This window comes from Ascidiella aspersa, chromosome 1 (assembly GCF_963924565.1).
Source record: "Ascidiella aspersa chromosome 1, kaAscAspe10.2, whole genome shotgun sequence".
Classification (NCBI taxonomy): Eukaryota; Metazoa; Chordata; class Ascidiacea; order Phlebobranchia; family Ascidiidae; genus Ascidiella; species Ascidiella aspersa.
In genome coordinates this window covers 33,907,593-33,930,790 of record NC_139447.1, presented here as the reverse complement: position 1 = coordinate 33,930,790, position 23,198 = coordinate 33,907,593, and the positions used below count along the sequence as shown (strand labels likewise).

General features: G+C 37.2%; 2 protein-coding genes across 3 annotated transcripts; both read left to right on the top strand.

Moving 5' to 3' along the window:
- Positions 1–323: 323 nt before the first annotated feature.
- Positions 324–11,095, top strand: LOC146169904 (uncharacterized). Of its 2 annotated transcripts, XM_083390458.1 has the most exons (9): positions 324–460; positions 1,383–1,569; positions 3,516–3,640; positions 5,108–5,283; positions 5,854–6,099; positions 6,872–7,026; positions 7,935–8,123; positions 8,902–9,087; positions 10,837–11,095. In XM_083390458.1, exons 1-9 carry the CDS (start codon positions 396–398, stop codon positions 11,005–11,007), a joined length of 1,500 nt encoding a protein of 499 aa, XP_083246584.1. In that variant the 5' UTR covers positions 324–395; the 3' UTR covers positions 11,008–11,095. The 2 variants fall into 2 exon arrangements, with proteins under 2 accessions (XP_083246584.1, XP_083246590.1); XM_083390464.1 differs by lacking the exon at positions 8,902–9,087.
- Positions 11,096–14,482: 3,387 nt separating this feature from the next.
- Positions 14,483–22,601, top strand: LOC146169903 (uncharacterized). The gene is made up of 10 exons (XM_083387850.1): positions 14,483–14,493; positions 14,614–14,803; positions 15,380–15,507; positions 16,120–16,292; positions 16,965–17,210; positions 17,430–17,584; positions 18,495–18,683; positions 19,996–20,187; positions 21,661–21,843; positions 22,509–22,601. Exons 1-10 carry the CDS (start codon positions 14,483–14,485, stop codon positions 22,599–22,601), a joined length of 1,560 nt encoding a protein of 519 aa, XP_083243976.1.
- Positions 22,602–23,198: the final 597 nt, after the last annotated feature.

Genomic DNA, 23,198 nt, shown 5'->3' with positions numbered 1-23,198 from the left:
CTTTATAAAATTGTTGTTTAGGTAGTCAGCTTCTTCTCATTACGCATACTTTTGGCGTTGAAGAGGTTTATGTCCTTCGAAAGGCGGAAAAGCGGCTTGCTTTGTCAACAAGTTATTATCGATAAACACTTCTCATGTGATAAATATAGCATAGGCTTTATTGAAGTGGTTAAAGGATTTGAAAACTTTGTTATTTATAATCAGTTAAACGCAATATGGCGCGCTTCAGAGGGCTTCTTGTGCTATTTTCAGTTTAAGTTAGGCTTTATACAAAATGTATTTTACAATTCTAATGCACAAGTATATATCATTTGTATAGGTTGTTTAAAATTGTCGTTACGTCTGTCGTAGGATTACTACTGAGCGAAGCACTTGAAGAAAATGGTGTAAAGAAAATGCTCAGCAACTACTTCATTTTATCATTTCTTCTTTTCCTGGCCTGTTTTTATTCAGGAAACAGGTAAACACTTCTCTGTATAAGTTAAAGTTATGCTGACAGTCAGTGAGAAAGCTAGGCGGTAGCGAATGATATAAATTATACATATGGATGAAAGTAGAATAGTTGTCTTACCGAATCGATGACAAATTTGCTTACCCGGACACACGACAATATTCAGAGATTACGTCACTAAGTTACTTCATAACGGGGCGTCTCAAACAAGTGTTCCTAGGAAATCTGAGTTCTTGTTCGAGGTAGTTATCGCACCAATATGCACCTGGAATAGTTTAAATATGGTCAAGGAGATAGCGGGATGACCTGGTGAAAAAGCGACGTGTTCTGCTAAAATAAAGCACATTTATTTATAAATGAGCATTTTTTACCGTATCTGAAGAAATTTTTTTTGCTGAAACGCTGTTCCGCACCTTTCCGTCTTACTTTCACCACTATAGTTTATAAAATAACTTTTTCTGAGGTCTGATACAGAAATTTTAGTTATGATTTGCAATCCAATAGAGCGATTTCTGGTCTTGCAAAATTGGCAAATTTTGGGGAAAATATTAAGTGGTAGTATCGGTACACGTTGAAAACTAGGGCGATATTAGTGCCGAACCGGTGCTAAATTTATAGTAGGATTTCAGCCACGATTTGCGATTCACGGTTACCCTTTCAAGACAAAGTCGGTTAAAAACTGGAAATAATTAAACTTTTTCGACGTTAAAGCAAAGTTTTGGTCTAAAAAAATGAAAAAAAAATCACCTTTTTTACGTTTCAATTTGGTCTATTTTGAGCATGAAATGACGTTATTTGGGTGTGGAACGCGACACTCATTGTCGAAAATATCGGATATCGTTTTCGGAATAAAATTTCAAGCATCGGACATCTTTAAAATGATCCCTTCATCGGATCCATCAGGTCATTGTCATTGTTTTACTGTCCATAGGGCCTCGGCAGCGGCTGACCTAACTCTGATCTCAGGATCGAGCGGTGAAAAAGTGGTGGACGCTTGCATCCAGAAGATTGAAGCGCTCGACATCTTCACAAATGACTTCGGCTTCGTCAAACGTATCGCTTACGTAGCGAGCGAGTTCGGAAGCAGCGTGGCCGACCCTAATGCTGGCATTTGGCAGGTAGGTTCAAGTGTTGTAATGACTTAACTTTCTAATGACTTGACTTAAGTTTTTTGACCAGAATGACTTAATTGACTTGTCTTAAGTATTTTGACCAGAATGACTTAATTGACTTGGCTTAAAGCACTTTGGCCAGAATGACTTATTTGACTTGGTCTGCTATTGTTTCCGATCTTAAATCACTGGACATCAAAGGTGGAGCCTGAAAATGAAAAAACAATGATGTTAAGAATAAAAAAGTCTTGGTTTCATTGAAAATCAAACAGCAATTCAATCATCCGTGTATAAGAGTCATTAGTTATCCGAGTCACGACGCTCTTGTGCAAACATTTATTGTGCGATTATGCGAAACATATTGTCACGCAAACCACAAGTAATATATTTAGTTCAGAACTCAGATTCAATTTTGAGATAAAGTGGCAGTCAAGCATTTATGGCAATACGAACATAAATGAGCGATATATATTCAAAAATAAAGCACAATTTTTTTGCGAAGCCAAGAAGCTTAGGTCCTTCAAGAATGTGTTTTATTTTAATTGTTGTGTTTTTAATGGCTGTGCTTCACATTTTAGCTTCAAATGATCTAATTTGGGTATATGCTATAATATTTTGTAGATGGATGGTTCTGGATATATCCCCTTTTCAGGCGGTAAATTAGATCTAATGTTCTTTATTGTTTTAGTAATATTACACGTCATTAATAGTTGGGAAAAGAAGAGCGACTAAACTACAAATCTTCAAGAAGTATTTTTATGGGGGTTCAGCTACTTTCTGTCTTGTATAAAGTGCGAGTGGGTTGCATGAAATGGTTGTGGTAGTTTAACCTATACACAAATCAAATGACTTGTATTTTATTTTACCTAGTTCTTTAAAATAGTTTTAATAGTACTTTGAGTCTAACGAAAGATCCCAACCAAATCTCTAATGACCTGATGCATATCTCCCCACGGTATTATATAACTTTTAGGCTGTACGATGTAACAGTTACACGTTATCAGTTTTGATAAAAAGAAAGTCGCATGGGTTTTTCTTGTGCGGCTAGCGAAAGACCGCGATTTGGTCTGTCGTACCAAGGCCGTGTTATTTTTGCGGCAGGTAGATTATACAGTCCTTCTTTGTAGGCAGGAAGTATTGTTGCCATTGTACAGACGGGCTTTTCTACGCGTTTCGTCCTGTTGATTTATGATTCGCGCGCTTAAAGGCTCTGCGCAGACAAAAAGAAAATCTGACAGAATAAACAGCTCTTGATATTGAAATGACGATTGAGGCCTTTTGTAAACTTGGTTGAAAGATACTTTCCGCTGTCCGAATCGGGCTTTGTGCGTTACTTTAAACGTATGATTTGTTAAGTGTATGGATTCCTATGTCAAAGTGTATGCGATTACATACTTTTACAATGGACATCGGTTCGTTAGCGATATCAGGGCTACTTAACTGGCTTTGTAGAATGTGGACTTCAACAAATGACGAACTGTAATAACATAGAGACACTTCTTTTCGATGTATTTACAAAGGTGCCTTACAGCACGTAGTCTGACACCGCTGAAATTGGTAAACACGAACAGTATTTTTGGGTGATTTAGGAACCGACCGATTCGGTTTTGAAAATTTACCCCCCCCCAAAAAAAACCTTATACTTGTGTAACTAACAGAGAATTAGCAGTCAGTACTTGAGTAAAATAGCTGCGAAATCCTAAAATTTCTTAGCGTTCACCAGGCGCGGATTCAGGTGTTTGTTTGGGGAGACATGACATTTTTTTAAAGACGTGACGTCACAAAATTATGTCAAAACGTGAAGTCATAAAGAAGTGACCTTAAAAACACCACACAGATCGTTTATGTTGATAAAGTTTAAGTTTAAACCCACTACCCATGCATCCATCCCTAGAAGTTATCGAAGAAAGGCCTTAAAATACAGAAATACTCTTTGCTTGATTTATTTCCAGATTTCCAGCTTCGTTCATGACCAACTTGCTCTTTCCGACAACCAAGCCATTTTCAGTCCCTTCATTTCGGCGTCACGAGCTTGGTTCGGCGTTGACGTTACAAATACAAGCAACCCGGATTACAGGTAAAACATTTTAAACCAACAACATGTAAGAAGGGCATGTTGAACGGTTTGTAGGACGTTTTAAACGACTTTAACTTAAATTTAGCAGTGGGTAATAAATGTAACGTTTCATAAGTTTGTAAACAAGCAACCCAGATGACAAGTATAAAAGTTTTGCTTGCTTGGAAGTTATTGTTGTGAAAAAAATATTTTCGAACGAATTTTGGTCACATAGCAAACCAGATCACAAATAAAAATTCGCTCGTAATTATTCTGTAAAATAGGAGTTATTTTATTGTTATGTCTGAAACAAATCACTCTGGTAAATTGTCGGACCGTATGACGCCAGCTGCCCACTTAAAACGCACACACACACACACACATACACACACACACACACACACACACACACACACACACACACACACACACACACACACACACACACACACACACACACACACACACACACACACACACACACACACACTTGCACACTCAGAGCCCAAAGTTATTCCAGCTTCAAAACGCAATCCATCAACCATCGCCTACTTTAAACGTTCTTTTGAAATAAGCAAACCATAAACGCTTAATATTGAAGAGACAGTTATGAATACATAAAGTGCCACTTCAACGAAAGCCGGAGAACCTTTACCCTAGCTATACACAAACACAGTCACTTTTAAATATACGGTATTTTTAAAAGGAACAACTTTCGTGTTAAACAATAAATATACCCTTTTAAGTAAATCGTAATTTAGCGCAAAACTTTACAAAGGGTCACTTTTAACGTACAACATTAAAATTGTGCTGTAATCAAAAATGAGTTGTAACTAGTGGATTGTGTTATAACCAGTATTGTAAACAGGGAATTGTTATTTAAACTGTAAAATGTAATGGTGGAATAGTGTATGGTTAATATTTTCAAGGCACGTATTATGGGTGGATGCGTTATATGCACCCCTAAAAGTGTTGCTTTATTGTACATCCAACCTAACTTAGTTAAATCAATGGGTGGAATATTATGCTGTAGAGTACAGTAGGGGACGTGGCGTTGTTTTGCACAAAGTGCGCACATTTTAAAATGTATTTAAAAATGTGCGCACTTTTTTCACAATGTGTGCACATTTTAAAAAGGCTTTAAAAAAGAGCGCATTTTTTTCTAGAATGTGCGCACATTTGAAAATGCGAAGTGAAGAGTTAAAAGCATTTAAAAATGTGCGCACTTTTTTGCACATTGTTGCGCACATTGTGCAAAAATTGTTCGCACCCCCGTCTAGTAGAGTGGGAGCATGGTCCGGGACTCATATTTGGCCGGAGGCAGAATCAGGACTCAGGAGTCGTACTCGACTTTGTGTTTTCATCCTCAGTGGAACTAACACATTGGTACGAAATATGAATGATGGACCATGGACAAATAACTCCGGACTAGCTAAAGGCTTCAAGCCGGCTCCGAAGAATCTTTAACCTCGATAATAATTTTCACAGCGTTCCACTACGCGGAGCGTTTTCAGTGCGCCTCTACATTGAGCTGATAAACGGCGCCTTTGAGCTTCCCTGTTCTGTGGCCCAGCAGGCGCAATGGTTCGCTCAGCACTTCAACCTGTCAGCCGGAGCAGAGGCGCGATTTCAAAGCCTCGTTGACGCTAGGGAGGCTGCAGCAGGTAAACCTGTGAAGACTTGTTTATTTTTTTGCTTTTGATGTCAAACAAGAAGCATTAAAGTGATTTAGACGATTTTTTGCAGGTATTGGAAACTTATTCAATGGTTTCCCATGTGCAATAGGCATAACGTTTTTTGGTTTATATTAATGTTAATAAAGGTAAACCTGTTGGGTTAGAATATTCCCCTGCCAAATAATATAATGTTGTTTTCGTTATTTGAAACTTCTCTTAGTGATGTTTCAAAGTAGTAAATCAGGCTTATGCTGCTTAGAGCACTTGAACTCTAAAAATTAGGCAACGATTGACAACAAGTCTCAGCTTTTAATTATACGTTTCTATTAAGTGCATTAATAACGTCTAATAAGAATAACACTGGTATGGTCCATGTAAACAAAAATACTGCCATGGCCCACTGGCATTGACCTGTTCATTTGTCAATGTTATGAATAGCTAATTTGTTAAAAAAAGAGAAAAAAATGTTTTTTTGTTTTGGATCGACTAACCTATTGAGCACTTGTCGTCGTCATGCAGCGACAAGTAAAGTAAAAACTGAAACTTGCCATTGAACAGATTACTCAAACACTCGCTTGGATCTTTGGATTCTGTTGGACGGCTCGGCCAGCGTCGGCTTGGCAAACTTCCAGAACGCGCTCAATCTAGCGTCCGCTGTGACGTCAAAATACACTCTCACGCAGGATCACGTGAGAGTCGGCTTCTCGGTGTACTCACGAAACTACACGGTCGTGAAAGGCTTCGATGATCAGCTTGATCAAGTCGCTTATGATAATTTGGTGAAAGCTGCGAGTTTCGATCAAGGTGAGGATATGTTAACATTTGTCTGTAACTTAAAGTACTTTGGCTTTTGAGTTCAAGTTGTGTCGGTTTGAGTAAAAATCAGAGTTGAGTATGAGTGTGATTTCGAGTGTAAAAATGAGTTTGAGTTTGAGTTTGAGTATAAGTTAAAACAAGTGTCAGTTTGAGTGTGACAATAAGTGTGAGTGTGTAAATGGGTTTTAGTTTTAGTTTGAATCTGAGTTGAGGTTGAGTTTGACTTCGAGTGTAAATTTGAAAATAGGTTTGATTTAAGGTATAGTTCTAAATGTGTTATTCGACTAACTATTAAGCATTGTATTCTAATGAGTAGCAATTCAGCAAAATACCTGCATATAGCAAATAAAATAATGAAACTGTTCAGACAATTAAGATGCATTTCCTAAAAAGCAAGTCGCGATCTTTTATTGAATTTACAAAAAAATGAAAGTATTGAATATCAAAGTTTGAAAGTATCATACTACGAGTGGGTAAGTGTTGTAATGACTTAAGTCAATGACTTGACTCAAGTGCACTGACGTCACCTTTTAGTTGAGTTTACCGTTTTATTGTTATGACAATGACTTGACTTTGAATTGACTCGCTTTAATAATGACTTGACAGGGGCTTGACTTGTTATTTATTCAAAAAGACTTGACCTGTAGGCCTACTTAAGTTGTTTCACAAATGACCTGACTCGTAGTTTCTGAAAGGGCGACGCAGCTCTGCGTAACACTATGGTCATTAAAATACTTTACCTCATGGTTACATTTTCCAGGGTCAACCCAGACCGGTTTAGCTGTGTCAGAAGTTGTGAGCTCTGGATTCAACGCAAGCTTCGGAGCACGCCCACTGGCGGAAGGAGTGCCTCGTGTTCTGGTGGTTATCACAGATGGTTTGAGTAAGGACGATGCGGTGCTGGCTTGTGACCAAGTGAGTAGGAGATTGAACTGAAGTTTGCCCTCAGTTAGTTTTATAGTTTGCCCTCAGTTAGTTGTACAAGGATGAAATTTAGACTGATGCATAATTAATTGTCACGAATTTTTTAGTTGCTATCATAGAAATCTTAAAAAAATCTCAAACCTGAAAAATCTTTCCCTACTAGAGATATACTTTAGAATTTTTTAGATTTAAAAGCATAATATACGTTTTGTAATATTTTATTACAATTAATCAATTCTGGTCAACGTTAAAAAAGTTTGCTATATTTTTAGATTAAATGGATTGTTTCATAACTATGCTTTATTTAATGCTATTTGGATAAATTTATATATATTATTAGGCCAGTCACTGTAACCGGCACTATCAATAACATACACAAATAAAAAATGATGAACCTAATAAAGATTTTCACGCCGGTACATGTTTTAATAACAAATATTTGCTGCAAGAACAATTCTATAATTGATACAATGCCTGGCAGCATTAGTATATTCATAAACAAAAAATAAGATAAAAATTACATTAAAAAAACAAAAAATAGATGTTAAATACGACCATCCTTAGTGATTTAGTTGTAAGAGCTTAGTTCATTTCTGAATACTGCACTGTTGCAAACCTGAATCCATCCGTAAAGCAACAACTGCTGTTATCAGTGTTGTACACAAGTCTCAGTCAAGTCAACTGTAAATATATAGTATGACTTCCAAGTTCCAAGTCAAGTATTTTAAAAAACTAACAAGTCAAGTCCCTGTCCAAGTCATAAGTTTGCCCAAGTTTGTCCATAAAAGACATAAGTCAAGTCAAGCCTTTTAAAAACAGTGATTTAAGTGCCCTCAAGTCAAGTCGTTGACTTAAGTCATTACAACAGTGAACAGAAGTGTAAGGTCTTCACTCCTCAGGCCAAAAGTTCCGGTATATCGGTGTTTACCGTGGCCACGGGGAACGGAATATACGACACCGACTTGAACGACATGGCAAGCCGGCCTCTTACCACCCACGTGTCATTTCAACAGCAGGAAGAACAACCTCTGGTTGACCTTGAGTACTCTATACGCCACCTGGTGGCCAACGAACCTGCCCAACCGTTGGTAAGCGACCGACTCGTTTTTTTACTCGAATTGTGCGAGTTATATTGTGACGCCATTGTAAAATTTAAAAATTTGTGATGTAATATGCTGAAATAACATAGGTGTTGTTGTAGGCCTTGTTTGTTTGTGTTTTCAATTCGCCGCTTTCTTTGTGACGGTTTGACATTCCAAGTTTATTTATGTTCACTATAGTTCGACAAAAAATGGTTTTCAAATTAAAATACGGTCGTATGACGTCACATATACTAAAAAAGCGTTCTGGCAAAACGGATGCAACCTGTTTAATCAGTGGATGAAACCAAATTGACTTCCATAAGAAAAACTTTTGCAATACTAAAACTTCTCCAGTTAATTCCGCGAACAATCTAATTCTCTCGGTTTTATAAAACAAAAAAAGTCGACAGGAACGCAGAGCATAAAAGCAAAGTCGAATTAACATGATCAGGTCAGTTACATATGAGTTGAAATGACCCTATACACTTTTGTGTGAGTTTGAATCAAAATAACGCGCTGCGTGACAAATAACAACGCACGAGTAAAAGACTAAGAATAGAACACAACAAAAAATGAAGTATAGGACCATACATTATCACCACGGGATATATGGCAATCGGCTAAGTAACGCAATAATCCGTTCACGTATTTTTCTAGTTTTTTTCTCTTCTTCCAGAAAAAAACACAAAAAACGCCTAGACTAAAATAACGGCCTTTTAAGTGTTGCCTGTAATCTTGTGCTAAACCGGACACAACACAATACGTGACGTATACTTTCCACCAGAATGACGTCACAACGCAGGTGACGCTCAGCGCCGGCGGTTCCTACTCGGCCACCTTCCAACTTCCGCTCAACGGTTCGATACCCTTCAAGTTTGACGTCACTGCTGGTGACGGAACCGTTTACGTATCGTCGGCGGTTCCGAACCCGAACGCAGCTTACCACGACGTGTCACATGATCTGGCCACGGTGAGATAAGAGTTAGATCAGTTCTGGTTCCCAAACTTTTTTGGCTCGCGGCAGACTAAAAATATCTTAACAATTTTGCGAAAAACTTTTAACAGAACAACAATAGAGTAGTTGGGTACACTATGCACGGATCTGTAATGTAGCTTGAAAATAAATTGCAAAGCCAAAAAGTTTGAGTATATCGACATCATCTTGATTAAGACGTTTCGATACGAGCTTGTATCATCTTCAGGTAATGTGTCACATTTTCCAGATGAAATAATCCAGATGATGTCGATCTTAAAACGCCTTAATAATCCAGATGATGTCGATCCAAAAACGTCTTAATAATCAAGAAAATGTCGATCTACTCGACCTTTTTGGCTTTTTGCAATTTATTATCAAGCAACAATAGAGTAATTTTACAATCGGCCTTACCACACGACAAACTATATGGAAATGTCTCAAAATTATTTGTTTGTGATGAATATAGTGCGTATTGAAGTCTTAAATGCTTGCGTGTACCTATTGGTAATACAAATACTCTCTTTTCCGAAATTACAAAACTTTTTGCGGCACACTTGACAATCTTTCGAGTTACACTAGTGTGCCGCGGCACACAGTTTGGAAATCTTTGCGATTAATAGATGCTTTGATTTGGAACATCGAACGCATAATTAAAATACAAAACGAACAAACTGCCGCGAAAATCAGAGTTCTAAACTTTTCAGAGGGCGGTGAAAGACCGTAAGGTCCATCAAGTCAGCTGCCCTCTGATTGTGATTCTTTTATGCGCATTGGAATTTTATAAAGAATGGCATTGATTTAAACTACAGTACGTGGAGCTGACTTAAAATACATAAAAGGACAGACAGCCTGACGTATATACACATAGTGCTAAATAGCAAAGATGAAAACAAGAAAGAAACACAACAGATGGATTTTGGAATTCTTGCATGTTAGCGGCAAAAAAACAACCGAAAACCATTTTACCAACGACCCGATAAATATTGATGTCACAGAGCAACGGCATTTTCGTTTGTTTCGGCCTTTTTCAGCCTATTTAGTCAATTTAAAAATAAAATTTGCCTCGCCAAAATTTTTTTACGTTAACCCATAAAGGAATCTTATGAACTCCTATGTTGATCAACTAATGGTTCAGAAGTGATGCCCAAATTATGTGTCGCAGTACACCAGCTCGTCTTAATAGAGCCACAAGTGTGCGCCAACTATTGTAACGTTTTAAAATAACCTAAATGTGTATTACAAGTAGCCAAACAGCCAAGCAAGAGGAACTTGAATGCACACTATGTATTGTATTAGATAACCTATAATGTAATGATATTTATCCAAAATTGCCGTTATATTAGGTTAAAGTAATTATTCTATCGCACTGTATAGTAGGTGTGTCGATGTTTTTTACAGCGTTAACAAGCAGAAAAACGTTGGTGAACCGTTGATGTTAAAATTAAAGCACGACGCAACAAATATTTCGCAGCGCTAATGAAGCTTAGCAATGGTTCTCAACTTTTTACGGTACACTATTTTTTATTCCCATCTTTAAATGCAATCCAATACAATTATAACTCACCCTTGTTACACAGAAATACAGCAGACAAAATTCATACCATTTTTATAGTTGACTGATAGCTTGCCTATATATGCTGACATGTAAAACTGCTACAAAACTATGGTAACCCCAGTTTCAATTGGAGTAGAAGCGTGTCTTAGCGCCCTTCGAAATTTGGTTCATTCTTTATCGTTTTCCAGGCAAAGGAACTCCTAATATCCGGCAGTGACGTCACAGAATCCTCACCCGCAACGCCACTGCGACGAAAACGCTACAGCGATTCGGAGAACACAATGCCCGTGTACATGACTATCCAATCAGGCGACACCGCGTCACTAGAGCTAACCATGGAAGCTCAATCGCCCGTCTAGTTAATATTTTTGTGATTTTTGTGTTTTGCTGTTTATGTGACGCAAATGCTTTTCGGTTGATGTGCATTAAAGATTTTTTATTTGTCTACTGAACTGGTGTTTTTTATACAACTTAAAGGTTTATAAGAGCATGAATCTGCGCTGAACGTGCTATTCAGTTGTAGATTCTGCAAATACGTAAACAAAGGCAGTTGTTTTAGGTTAAGAAAAAAAGGCAAAGTTTAGATTTGTAAATCACATTTGAAATGAAAAGAGGTGTGTCAACACATTTTGAAAAAACTTATACGTTAATTGGCAAATACTTTATTTCCGATATTTACACCTGTAAACAGAAATTAGTAGGTATAAATACACGTTGTAATCACCTATTTACAAGAGGCAAGGTAGTATGCATTTAGAAACATTCACTTTAAAACATATGTATTACTGGTATTTGCCAACATTGTTTTACGACTGACGACATAAAACTATAAAAAGTTTTTCGCGGGGACGTAAACGGTAATTAAACTTCAACCTTTAAGATACTGAATGTTAAATCTAGTATAGCAGGTATAAAAGCGTCACTAGCAAGGAGTCATAAATAGGTAAAATACCTCTTGTTTTCTACAAATATTTGCAACATAAAAAAGTCGTTTGCCTACATAACCTGAGTTTAATTCAAGCTATTTTTTTTAAATGTATTGAGTCATGTCAAGTTCTTTGAAAACGTTACCTAAGAGCATATTAGTCATGTTAATAACGTAAGCCACTACAACAGAGGTTCACAACCGCCGGTCCGCGTCAACTTTCCCGCCGGTCCGCCACATGTTTTACAATTTTATATCTCAATAGCAAAATACAAAATGTTGAAATCTTGTCCATCAAACTTAAAACTTCGGCAGTTCCGTAATTTTGATCATTGAGGCGTAACATAGGGTTAATGGTCTACTTTAGACTTTATCATACGTCACCAAGCTGCAAGTGTTGTGCCCAACTGTTTAAAAGTGGGCTTCAGCTCGTTTAAGTCTTAACATTTAAGATCAGTTGTATGAAAAAGTTAAGAAGACTTTTAGTTGCATAATTTTGTCGTAATTACATTTGGGGTTGATTTAGATTTTTGAAGATTCACCGGTCCGCAAAATTTGTTTTAAAATTTTACCGGTCCATATGCTAAAAAGGTTGAGAAGCACTGCACTACAACACAGTCTATTACTTTATATGCTTGCGACTTGCGTGTTAGGCTACTCATAAAAACACAGTTGAGATAATAAAATTTTGGTAGAACAAAATATACTGCTACCGATTTCAACATAATAAATAAGAGACCCTCGTGGCGCTATGAGCCACAATTTTAAACCAAAACTACACAAAACAATTTTCAAAGCTTTAGTTTAAAGGCCACCATGAATCCCACAATGTAAATGCGACGATAAAAAGTTAAGCAGCTTCACTAAACCGGATAAAATCCATATAGAAAGTTGCTGGAATTAGTCACTCAAGAAACCTAAAAGTTGTTAAAAGGCGAGAATATTCGTTGCAACGCGTGCACGACCTTTTTACACTTTGTGGAACTGATATGGATTAGATTGCAGCTTTTGTTACACAAATTTGTCTCCTGAAACTATATACTAAAGATAGCCCGATATATCGGCATCGATAAATTTAGGCCGATGGTTTGCCGATATTTTAGCAGAATATTATAATATATGGCGTCTTCCTAATAACAAACGAATGTAGCAATTCCTTCGAATCTGTCATTCGCTTTACGTTTTATTGCTGACTTATTTAACCTACACAACAGCAAACGGATATTATGAAACAACTAAGGGGAAAACTCGAATATTACTTTTCCTGTCGCAATCGCCCAAAGGTCACATCGTAGCGAAAAAACAAAAACGAAAGAGCGTTTCGATGGAAACGGGATGTTGACCTGATGCAAACACCAGCATCCGTTGGAACAAAGGAACAACCTCATGGATCCGCCCATGGACTTTGCTCATTCCAACTCTGCCAAAACAGGCACGTTTAACGGCCTAGTTTGCCATGGCGATCGCGGTTCACTTTCAAAAGTCTTTTCCTTTTCAAAAGCCTTTTTCGTTGAACTTCTGTACTCTGCGGTTCTACGAGAAAAACACGTTTGTTAACCTGTCCTTAACTGTGATTGCACAACGGTAGCCAGGGGAGACACACACGCCCTTGTTTGCCTTGGTTGGCTAAATTGCGTCACTTGCGCAAAGCACAATGCCTGACGTCGCTTGTTAAAGGGCTGGCCGTTTGCAGGAATTCGACGTAAAGATGCTCGGCAAATAGCGACTTCATATAATTTGATGCTCAAAGCGTTAATATTCATTCGAATCGACAAAGTTCTTCGTGAGTGGCTTGCAAAAATTGTCGTTGAAATTTTTCAAAGATGGAACTTTCTAAGATCACGTTGGCGCTTTTGCTTGTAGCGCTTTGTACCAGGTGAAAAAATTGTAATGTTACACGTAGCAAAACTGTTTGAGGCAGGTATAAAATATAATCAATATGAAGTGAATACATAATAGCGGTCAACAATATATTATTATATTATAATGTTGGCAAAAATAATAGAAGGTGGTGAAAATAATGTATTTTAGCATGCAAAATTTTATGAAATTTTAAAGGATTTATTCCTTCATCTTTTTGTTGGTTTTGGTTAGGGGGAGTATAGACTTACACCGTTCCATCCGTATGTAGAACATGTATTTCAAAAACTCAACAGTTGAAAAGATATTTATTTCTGGCTTAGAAAGACAAGCAAAGGTTTTATTTTTTTTACATTTTTATTTTGTTAAGTTAGAAGAAAACGAACTAATCTATAAAATCTTAGTTCGGTCTTAGTTTGAAATCTCCGAATGTGTCATAATTGTGCGTACGGTTTAATGAAACGTCTTAAAACGTCAACGTTCCCAGACAGAAAATCTATAAATCTATAAAAAAAGATCACAAAGTTTGTAAAAACACATTTCGTTACGTAACGAATCAAAATTAACTTTTACGCAACGAAACAAAGAAAACGTTTATAATTTATTTTAAGGAAGAAAATTATTAAATGTTTTTGTAATATTAAAAGTTAATTACAAGCTACTCCAACCTTTATTCGATACTTTTTGTTGGTAAATTTACAATTTTGAAACTGGAATTCGAATAATAAAACTAAAACTGAAAGTAACACAGGTACAGCCGTTTTTTAAAGGGTTTCGTAAAGATACTCCACAATTTGTAAACGTAAGCCGGTATATGCGTGAAATGGCGTTCAAATAGTTGATAGCCGTTAAAAATAAGGTTTTTAATTTGCTATTGATAACTTTTGTTTAAATTTTTTTTAAATGTTTTAACATTTTTTTCTCATTATGCAAGTACTTATTCATAAGGGGTGAATAAGGACAAACCGTTAGAAATGGATGATAGCTTGCGAGCAGGACGGATATTCCGGATGTGCTGTTATATAAAGACGAGATAGTTTTATAATATCATGAGACAAGGGTGAATGAAACCTGGAAATAGATGCTAGGGTTGAACAAAGCTAAAAAAGTTTAAGAAGCACTGTATTAGATAGTGCGAATTGTATCAGATATCCCTATTCAACAGTATGCTATTTCGCAGAGGAGCCTATTGTCTCGACCTGACTTTGGAAGCGGGAGCCAGCGGGGAGGATGTAGTGGACGCTTGCATCCAGAAGATCAACCTCATCACTTTCTTCACCAACGACTTCGGCTTTCTTAAGAGGATCGCTCTCGTCGAATCCGACTTTGGACGCAGCGCGGAAAACGCGGCTGGTGGGGGGATCTGGCGCGTGAGTTTTTGAGATATTTGTCTTGATATGATGTGATTTTATTTAGAACATAAAAAATTAAAATCGACGAAATCAAAATGTTTGGCGATATTTGACATTCCAAACAGACAGCGTTCATCGAGTCAGCTGTCTCCTGGTTTGATTCTTTTAGGCTACTTTATCTATTAAAGTAGACGTTTGTGTTTTAAGTTTAATCCTGACAACTTTCGAAACTCGATATAGATAATAATGTTTTTTTCAAATAACTTATCGGAGTGCTGTATGCCTACAAACCTGGAGTAACATATTTTATCCAAAAATACATAATTTTTATCATTGCAAAACAACCACAGAATCAGGTATAACTGTCTTATTTTTACTGGGGCACATACTCTTATTTTATTGCTTATTTATTTTCTGCTCATTCTGTTAATCCTTGGCAAGTTTAAGGTAGAGAAAGGTTCATTTATAGTATAAGTTATGTCAACAATGAAATATTTTAATCAAGCAAATCTTTCAGGTAAATGCTTTCTTAATATTATGGTTGTTACTTTATCCAGTGATTTTTTTTCACACAGACTTTGCTTGTGTGTTTAGGTTTCATCAAGCATCCTGGAGACTCTTACAGGTTCCCTTAACAGCTTTCAATACGCCTCTGTTGTGTCAGCAATCGACGCAACTTTCAACATTGACCTTACACTCAGCATTACGATGCAAAACATGAAGTAACATACTGCATTTTTTATTGTTAAAAGCAATTAAAGTAAAGACATTTATGGCGAAATAAAATCGTATGGCCCTGTAAAAGCAAAGCTGTTGATTCAACATAAATTTTTATTTGCAGCGGCGATGCTTATTTGGCCTTACAAATTATTGTGCCATGCATTATTAAGAATATTTAAGGCTGAGTACTTACTCTTATCTTTCTGTAAGCATTTGGTCCAACAAACATTCATTTGAAAATAACGTAATAAAATAAATATTAATCTACATATAGCCTAGTTAAATAGAAATAAGAAGGCCAGCTATAGGTCGAATAAATCGACATTATCTTCAAAAAGAAGATTCGATAATTGTTCTTGTATCATCATCAGTGAGCACTGAGTGCGATGCTTTCAATGTTCAATTACAAAAGAGGGAGCCTATTTGGCCTGAATATTTACATTCAAGCTACATTGCAAATTCGTGTATAGTATGTATCCAACTATTGAAGACCTTACTTCTTAATAAAATCATAAATAAAAAGCAGGTTTGTAGTTCAACTATTTCTTTAAATACTTGTAACATAACGAAGTATGCAATTTCGCAATATCTACTCACGTCTAATTTATTCACAGCATACCTCTCTACTCTGCCCTAGCTGCAAGATTGTACATCGCAGTTGAATTTGGTTTAAGCTCTCTACCCGGGCCGCTCTCCGAACAAGCTGATTGGTGGACCAACAACTACAACTTGCAATATACTGCCAACTATTTTATTGACGCGGTTAACACATTCGAAAACGCTGAAAGTACGTTTAGTTTTAGTTGGACACTGGACAGTCTAAACCAGTGGTTTCTAATCTTTTTTACAAGGCATTTTGACATGTTTTTTTTATTAATGCGAGTTCCCTTGCATTAAAAATGATCTGAAAACCTTCATTTAATTTACTACTGTGGTTTTCACTCCGACCCCCTAAGCTATTTCACGGACCCCACTTAGGAAACCACTGGTCTTTACAAATTAATGGTTACTGCGATGATTTACTAATAGTTTATTATCTCTAATTGTAGGTATACCTAAACCATTTTAACTCAGTTTCACCAAAAGTTGGGCCTAAGACTATACATTTAAAATATGGTTGGTTAACTATACTAGATAGCTAGTTCAATAAAAATGTTTTATTAGGTCAAAATAATGTTGTCCACGACATTGGAACTATTTTATTATCAAATTGTATTAAAAACACTTTTAATTAATCCAATTAATAGGACTTCTAAAACATAGGCTATTAGTGTTATTTTTGGAATTTTTTTAATTAATTTCATAAAAATGTTTGGAACTCTGTAAGGTTTGCAGTTACGCAATATACGCTGTTCGTTAATTTGCGTTTGTTTTTATATGTAACACATTTCGATCTGTTAAGTTTCCAATCGACCCTTTACGCTGAAGTCCTAGTAAGTTAAAACAATCTTCCACAAAGGCTGCAGCGTCTCCAAACTGGACCTTTGGTTTCTGATCGACGGTTCGGGCAGCATTGGGGAGGACAACTTCGACATAACCCTTCAATTCGTGGCCGACCTGGCGTCGAAATTCACCATCTTGCCAGATCGGGTCCACACCGGTTTCTCAGTGTATTCCAGCAGTCACACTGTCGTCAGTCATTTCAACGAGCACACGACGAACGAAGAATTCGCGACAGCTGTCCGAGAGACTGACTACCCTAAAGGTTAGTTACAACCACGAAAATCGCCTTTTTTGGTTTTGTCAAGGGTTTGAAGAAAAAACATTTAGATAAATGACTTGGTATATTTTGAAATTGTCAACCTTAGCAAAAGAACAAATTGTCAGTAAAAATAAACGTTGGCGTTGCGTAATCTAATCTAAACCTCATTGTTTTCCACACATTTTAACGTCACGTCTTAAACCGACGTTGTTTACTTTCTAGGCGGGACCTATACGGGAGACGCGATTGAAAAAGTGGTCAAAAATGGCTTCCGAATTAGGCAAGGAATGCGACGACTGAGTGAGGGTGTACCCCGTGTGCTTATCGTACTCACGGACGGAAAGAGCTCTGATGATGTTCTTGGCCCAGCAAATGACGTAAGGACCACTATAGACATATGTCAATTTAGGCGAAATATGACAAACTGAATGTGCAAAATAGGAAGATATCCCCCCACTGTTACACGTAGATGACGACAGTAGCTTCAAATGGAAGCAAATTTTCACTTTCCTGTCTTAGTCAAAGTAAGTCATTCATAAGTTCTAGTATTTATGTTAAAGATTATAGAACTTATGAATGACTGACTTTGAAACGAAAGTCTAATGTATATATTTAGGCGAAATATATATATACCTTTAAAAAATGCCTAATCCTGGTTTAACTCGGGTTTTTAAACTTTGAGTTTTATTGTTTATATGTCGTATAAGGATTTCAGGTGTTACGTTTTGTGTTAAAATGCCGATACCCGATATTTTGAAGAACCAATGCGATATGTTGTGGTAGAGGCAAATGTTATTATAGAGTTTCAATAACATAAGATAAAAACAGGAAACTTCCCCAAAAAGAGAAACCGCGGCCTAACTAAAACGATGATCATCGAATTTTCTTTTTACCATATTAAAATCGGAGTGACATTTAATAAAACAAAATGCGTTAATTACAAGATAAACCATAACATTCCTGTGTGAATTTGATACTGAAATATCACAACTGACAATGTTGTTGTCGTTATACTAACAACCAATTTTGTCACATTCTGCAAGATTTAAATATTAAGAATTTATTTATTAAGAATTTATGAGTCTGTATAGCTCAGTTGGTAGATCGACGGTCCTGGCTTGACCGGAGGTCGTGAGTTCGAACCTCACTGCGCTAGTTGTGTTTCTAGCCTGCCTTGCTTGCAACATTAATCGACAGATTCGGTGAGTCTGCGATGGCTTTAGGTGTAATATTGATCTCATGCGCATTTTATTTTATCTTTTGACCTGGCCCTATCCACTTGTATAGGCTCGTGATGAGGGCATTACCGTGTTCGCGGTCGGGATTGGTGAGGGCGCCAACGAAGCGGAACTGCGAGAAATCGCAAACGATCCCGGCAGCGAGTTCGCGTACGCGATCCCCGACTTCTCTCAGTTGGTCAGCGTCATGGAGAGAGCGTTGGCAGAACAAGCGTGCCAGATATCTGCTGAGATACCGGTAAGAACAGATTTAAATCTCTTAAAAGCTTGATTGTGACTTTAAAATTAATTCAATGTAAGCCACTTTATTTACAAATACCGGCGCTGGTCTAGAATCCTACCACATTTTCGTCTGGGGGTTTGTGTTGCTAACAATATTCGATTTAGGGTAAGAGTTAGCGTTTGGGTTCGGGTGGTTTGGGGTTGAAGTATTGTCATTATATTAATTCTAACACATTTACATATTTTCGTACAATTTCAACTTTGACAACTCGTTTCGCTACTGCTAAAATAAATGTGGTAGGATTCTAGACCAGCGCATCATTTTGAATGATTTCAGTAGGCCAACTATTTGAACTTTAGTTCCGATTTCCAAAAAGGCCTTTTTACATAATTAAAGTCTCAGTATAAATCAAGATTCACCCAGTTCATGGATAAATGTGCAAAAATAAACGTTTTTGGTAAATTATTCGATTTTTAATAAACATTTGCGTATCCAAAATCCGTAACTGATGTGTTTCCTTGAATTGTTTAGGCTACATTTTTGCCTAAATCCGTGTAAACGTAAAAAAAAAGATTATTTCACAATTTAACAACAATATTATTCAATATTTAAATGATTAATGTCATTTGCGTAAACGACTTAATATCTCAAAATCAAGTCCCTTTTTCCTTTGCGTATGCAAATTAGCTTCAAGGTCAAGTTATTTGCTAAACAACTTTGCACCAAGTCAAGTCCTATTGGTAAACAATTTATCGCCGTAAATGTTCTATTTACCAGGCTATATCCCTTTTCACAAGGTTTTCCCGCTATTTTCTTGAATGTGTTCAATAACTGTAAGATTTCAGTTGCATATTGATGCACTACATCGATCAATAACTTAAGGTTTTACTAAGCTTTAAGCCTCCAGTTATGTCCTAACTTTGTGACGTCTTATCTAAAAACTTCCCTGCGTTTCGGCAAGAAAATTTTTCATGCGTTCGAGTAAGAAAAGTGCCTACTTTCAACCGCGCTGTAGGCTACACTTATACAGAAGCTAGATAATCATACATTACCAGGTAAACATTTTTACAACAGAACAACACAACTGTGAGTTAGGCTATCAGTTATCACATTTCCGCAAACATTTATACTCCGTCATGTCAAACCCTCATTTTTCGTAAAGCTCCTGTAGGTTAAAGTTATTTGATTGCAATCGAAGCGAAATAGTTCACATGTAATCTGACTACTTTTATATTGGAATTTTTTCGTGAAAATATTTTATTTGCACTGCCCTTTTATGTTAGAAGCTAGGCAGTCACTCATTACCATGTAAACATTTTTACAACAGAACAACACAACTGTGAGTGTCGACGTGGAAGCTGGGAACTCATTCTACTCGACTTGCCAGCTTCCCAGCACCGGATCGATTGAGCTGGAGTTTTCCATCACAGCCAGCAGTGGATCGGGACTGGTTTACATCTCGGCCAGCGTGGCCAACCCTAACTCGGCAATATACGACTTCAGAGTACTCATTACACCTGTGAGTAGGAGGCCTTTGTAATTATTTGTCCAACATAGAATATTTAAGCTGTTTCGGTTGATACACAATCGTCAGAGAGTCAGATTTTTTTCGCTGATCAGATTTATTTTAGGTTTTACATTCAAAATTGGCTTAACAAAAGTTTAACACATATTTCGTGTTTATCAGTGGGTGATAAAACTGCTCAGGCTATTTTCGAGTAGTTCAAGACAATTAGAAAGCGTAGGTTTAAATGTAAGTAAACTTCCTTTGCTTTACCAGGCACAAAGGCGTATTTTTTTATACGTTACAATGGTGAGAGTTGATTTCTAGGACTACGGGCAAAATATAGCCTGTGTCTCAAGAACAACACAGTTTTACGTTTTAAATCTCAACACAGGCTTGGTTTCCAGAGACAAACGCCTTGCCTGCAAATAAAGCCGTACTTGACAATCTCACTTTTGTAGTAAAGCTACTTGGCGATCGAGGGTGCTCTAATGATACGGCCAGTGCGACCAATTGGCTATCTTAATTAAACAATATACGGGTGTCGGGTGCGTATATGTTAGAAAGGTTTCCAACAAGTTTTTAAAACAGGGGTCGGCAACCTACGGCCCGCGGGCCGGCCCGCCGATGTAATTCATCCGGCCCGCCGCCTCTTTGACAAATTAGACACGAGTCTATTTTAAATGCTTTTTAACTATGTTAACTACCTAATTGCGAAAAATTTTCGCGCTTTGCGCGAAAGTTGTACGTCCGGTTTGTTTACGTTTGATGCTGCCCTTTTAACTAGATTAGCGATTCGTTACTGTTGCGCCGTGGAAGGCTGCCAAGTGCGTCGCGCAAAATATTAGATATATATATTTTTTTTTTCGGCAATGTAATAAATACTTGCAAAAAATTTAAAAGAAATACCAGTACACCAAAAAAAAATCGCGCTCGCTACGCTCGCCAGGTGCGCCTTCAGTTCAAACGGTTAACAAACACTGAGTTAAATTAACTTTAAATGTTTTCGCGTTCCCTCAAAGTAGTTTTATTACACTTTTCATTCGCTTTACGTTATAACTTTATTGCCTCTGTAAATGAAATTAAACGCGATTTTAAGTGCAAAAAATATCTGAGGCCTGCCTAATTCACGGCTGCCCTAACATTTCAATAACACAATTCTTAGTTATCAATTTGTGCGGCCCGCAGAGACCTTTTTAAGTTTGGTTTTGGCCCGCGACTAGAAAAAGGTTGCCGACCCCTGTTTTAAAACAACCTGTCTAGACATGCTAACATTTTTCCAAATTGTTCATGACTGCTAAATAACACTGAAATTGGAAAATAACTTTGGCGTTTGAAAACCGTAAAGGAGAAAAAAACAACGAAAAGGGTTGGGAAGCTCTGGTATATAAGTTTCAAGCTTTTACAGCGTTACCTTATCTTAATCAAGAAATTAAAGGTCATAGGATGCACTGATGCGCAAAACGTGCAATGTTTACCTTCTTACAGGGCACCACAGTGGTGACAGTGAACGCAGGAGATGTGCGGGGGTCGCTTGTGCTGGCAAACCAGTTCTTGAGGACAAAGCGAGCCACCGGAGACCAAACATGGCCGCTATATTTGGCTCTGCAACCAAGCGGTGAGAAAGCCTTGAGTCTCGGACTGACAAGCAAGGAGAGCGACCAACGTGCGGTGAGATTTGTTGTTAGTTTGTCAAATGTTTTTAATCCCGTAGTTCCAACTCCGATGAAGTACCAGTCCTTGATAGGCCTGGATTAATTGGCATTAGTCCATCGCAAAACGGACAACTATAAGTAGGGTAAACTCGACCTCAACAAAGGTGGTATTTTATACGAGTGTTGAATGGGTAGGCTACAACACAGGTAGTAGGCTACTTATGTATTGGGTATTATAAACTTGCGCTACCATGGACCATGGACCATGGCAATTAAACTAATTATCTTTTAACTTTATAATTGTGAAAGGGGACGTTTTGGCCCACCACTCATTCGTTTCGTCCCATCAAAAAGTAAAACGGTTATTTTTTAGACGTTTTGGTTGCTACCTTGCCGAAAAAAAATATTTTGCAAACACTATATCTCTCGCCAATAATCCGTTTTGCCCATCATCTCCTGTTGTTGGTGGTATTCTATGCATAATTTTAAAGAAGCTTAGCTGCCAATAGATTGTTGTTAATCATAGCTTTATAAAAATAGAGTCACAGTTAGAAACTAAAAGCTCTCATCAAATTATTAGTCAAAACTTCACTATTACTGTGTAGTTAAAAGTGCGTCCAATGGTACAAGAAAATTGGCAGCGAAACCAAACCGCTAAATTTCACTAATTTTGTTTTGCAGGTCGTGGTAACTACTACAAGCTCCGCTCCTAAACACCTCACTGCGGTCATTTGCTGGTTTACTGTACTGCTGCAAACTATTCTCAACATGTAATTGAGATTTTCTTTCGCACTTTGTAAACATTCGCTAGTTTTTAGCATATAAACATGTGTGTTGTTAACTGTTACCGTGCTTACGTTTTAAAGCTTAACTTTTGTAAAATGCTAAACCCTTTCGGCTACGAAGATTTGTTGTTTATAGCTTAACCTGTGGGTTCCGCTGCATTTTGATATGTATAGCAAAACGGACATGTTAGGTATTCGCAACAAACTTTAAGGTGATACCACGAAAACCAACTGTTTAATCTTCTGACTGCTTATTTTGTAAGTAGGATTTTAATGTTAGATTCACATAGCGACCATGCAAAGCGCATTTCATGTTTAATTCTATTGATTTTTGCGTTTCTGACTTATTCCTTTACAGATTCACTTCTCCACGTAAAACTAAGCTTTCATGGCATATCCTATACAACACAACCATTTTTTGGTCAAACACAATTTAAACGTGAGTTTGCTTTCAGTTAAAAGGGAAATCTTACTTTCCACTTGAAATCAGATCTGCAGTTTTTGTGCTAAGTTTTAGAAAGCAAAATATCCCAAACACAAACATACCCTGCGTATATTTTACCTCTCGCTGAAGGTGCGATGCATT

What these genes read in the sequence shown, in the direction of transcription:
- LOC146169904 (XM_083390458.1), top strand. Translation starts at nt 396, where the DNA reads ATGCTCAGCAACTACTTCATTTTATCATTTCTTCTTTTCCTGGCCTGT. An exon ending in TGTTTTTATTCAGGAAACAG is followed by an intron (nt 461 to 1,382) that starts GTAAACACTTCT and finishes TACTGTCCATAG; the next exon opens with GGCCTCGGCAGCGGCTGACC. An exon ending in ACAAGCAACCCGGATTACAG is followed by an intron (nt 3,641 to 5,107) that starts GTAAAACATTTT and finishes TAATTTTCACAG; the next exon opens with CGTTCCACTACGCGGAGCGT.
- LOC146169903 (XM_083387850.1), top strand. An exon ending in TTCTTGGCCCAGCAAATGAC is followed by an intron (nt 17,585 to 18,494) that starts GTAAGGACCACT and finishes CCACTTGTATAG; the next exon opens with GCTCGTGATGAGGGCATTAC. An exon ending in AGGAGAGCGACCAACGTGCG is followed by an intron (nt 21,844 to 22,508) that starts GTGAGATTTGTT and finishes TTTGTTTTGCAG; the next exon opens with GTCGTGGTAACTACTACAAG.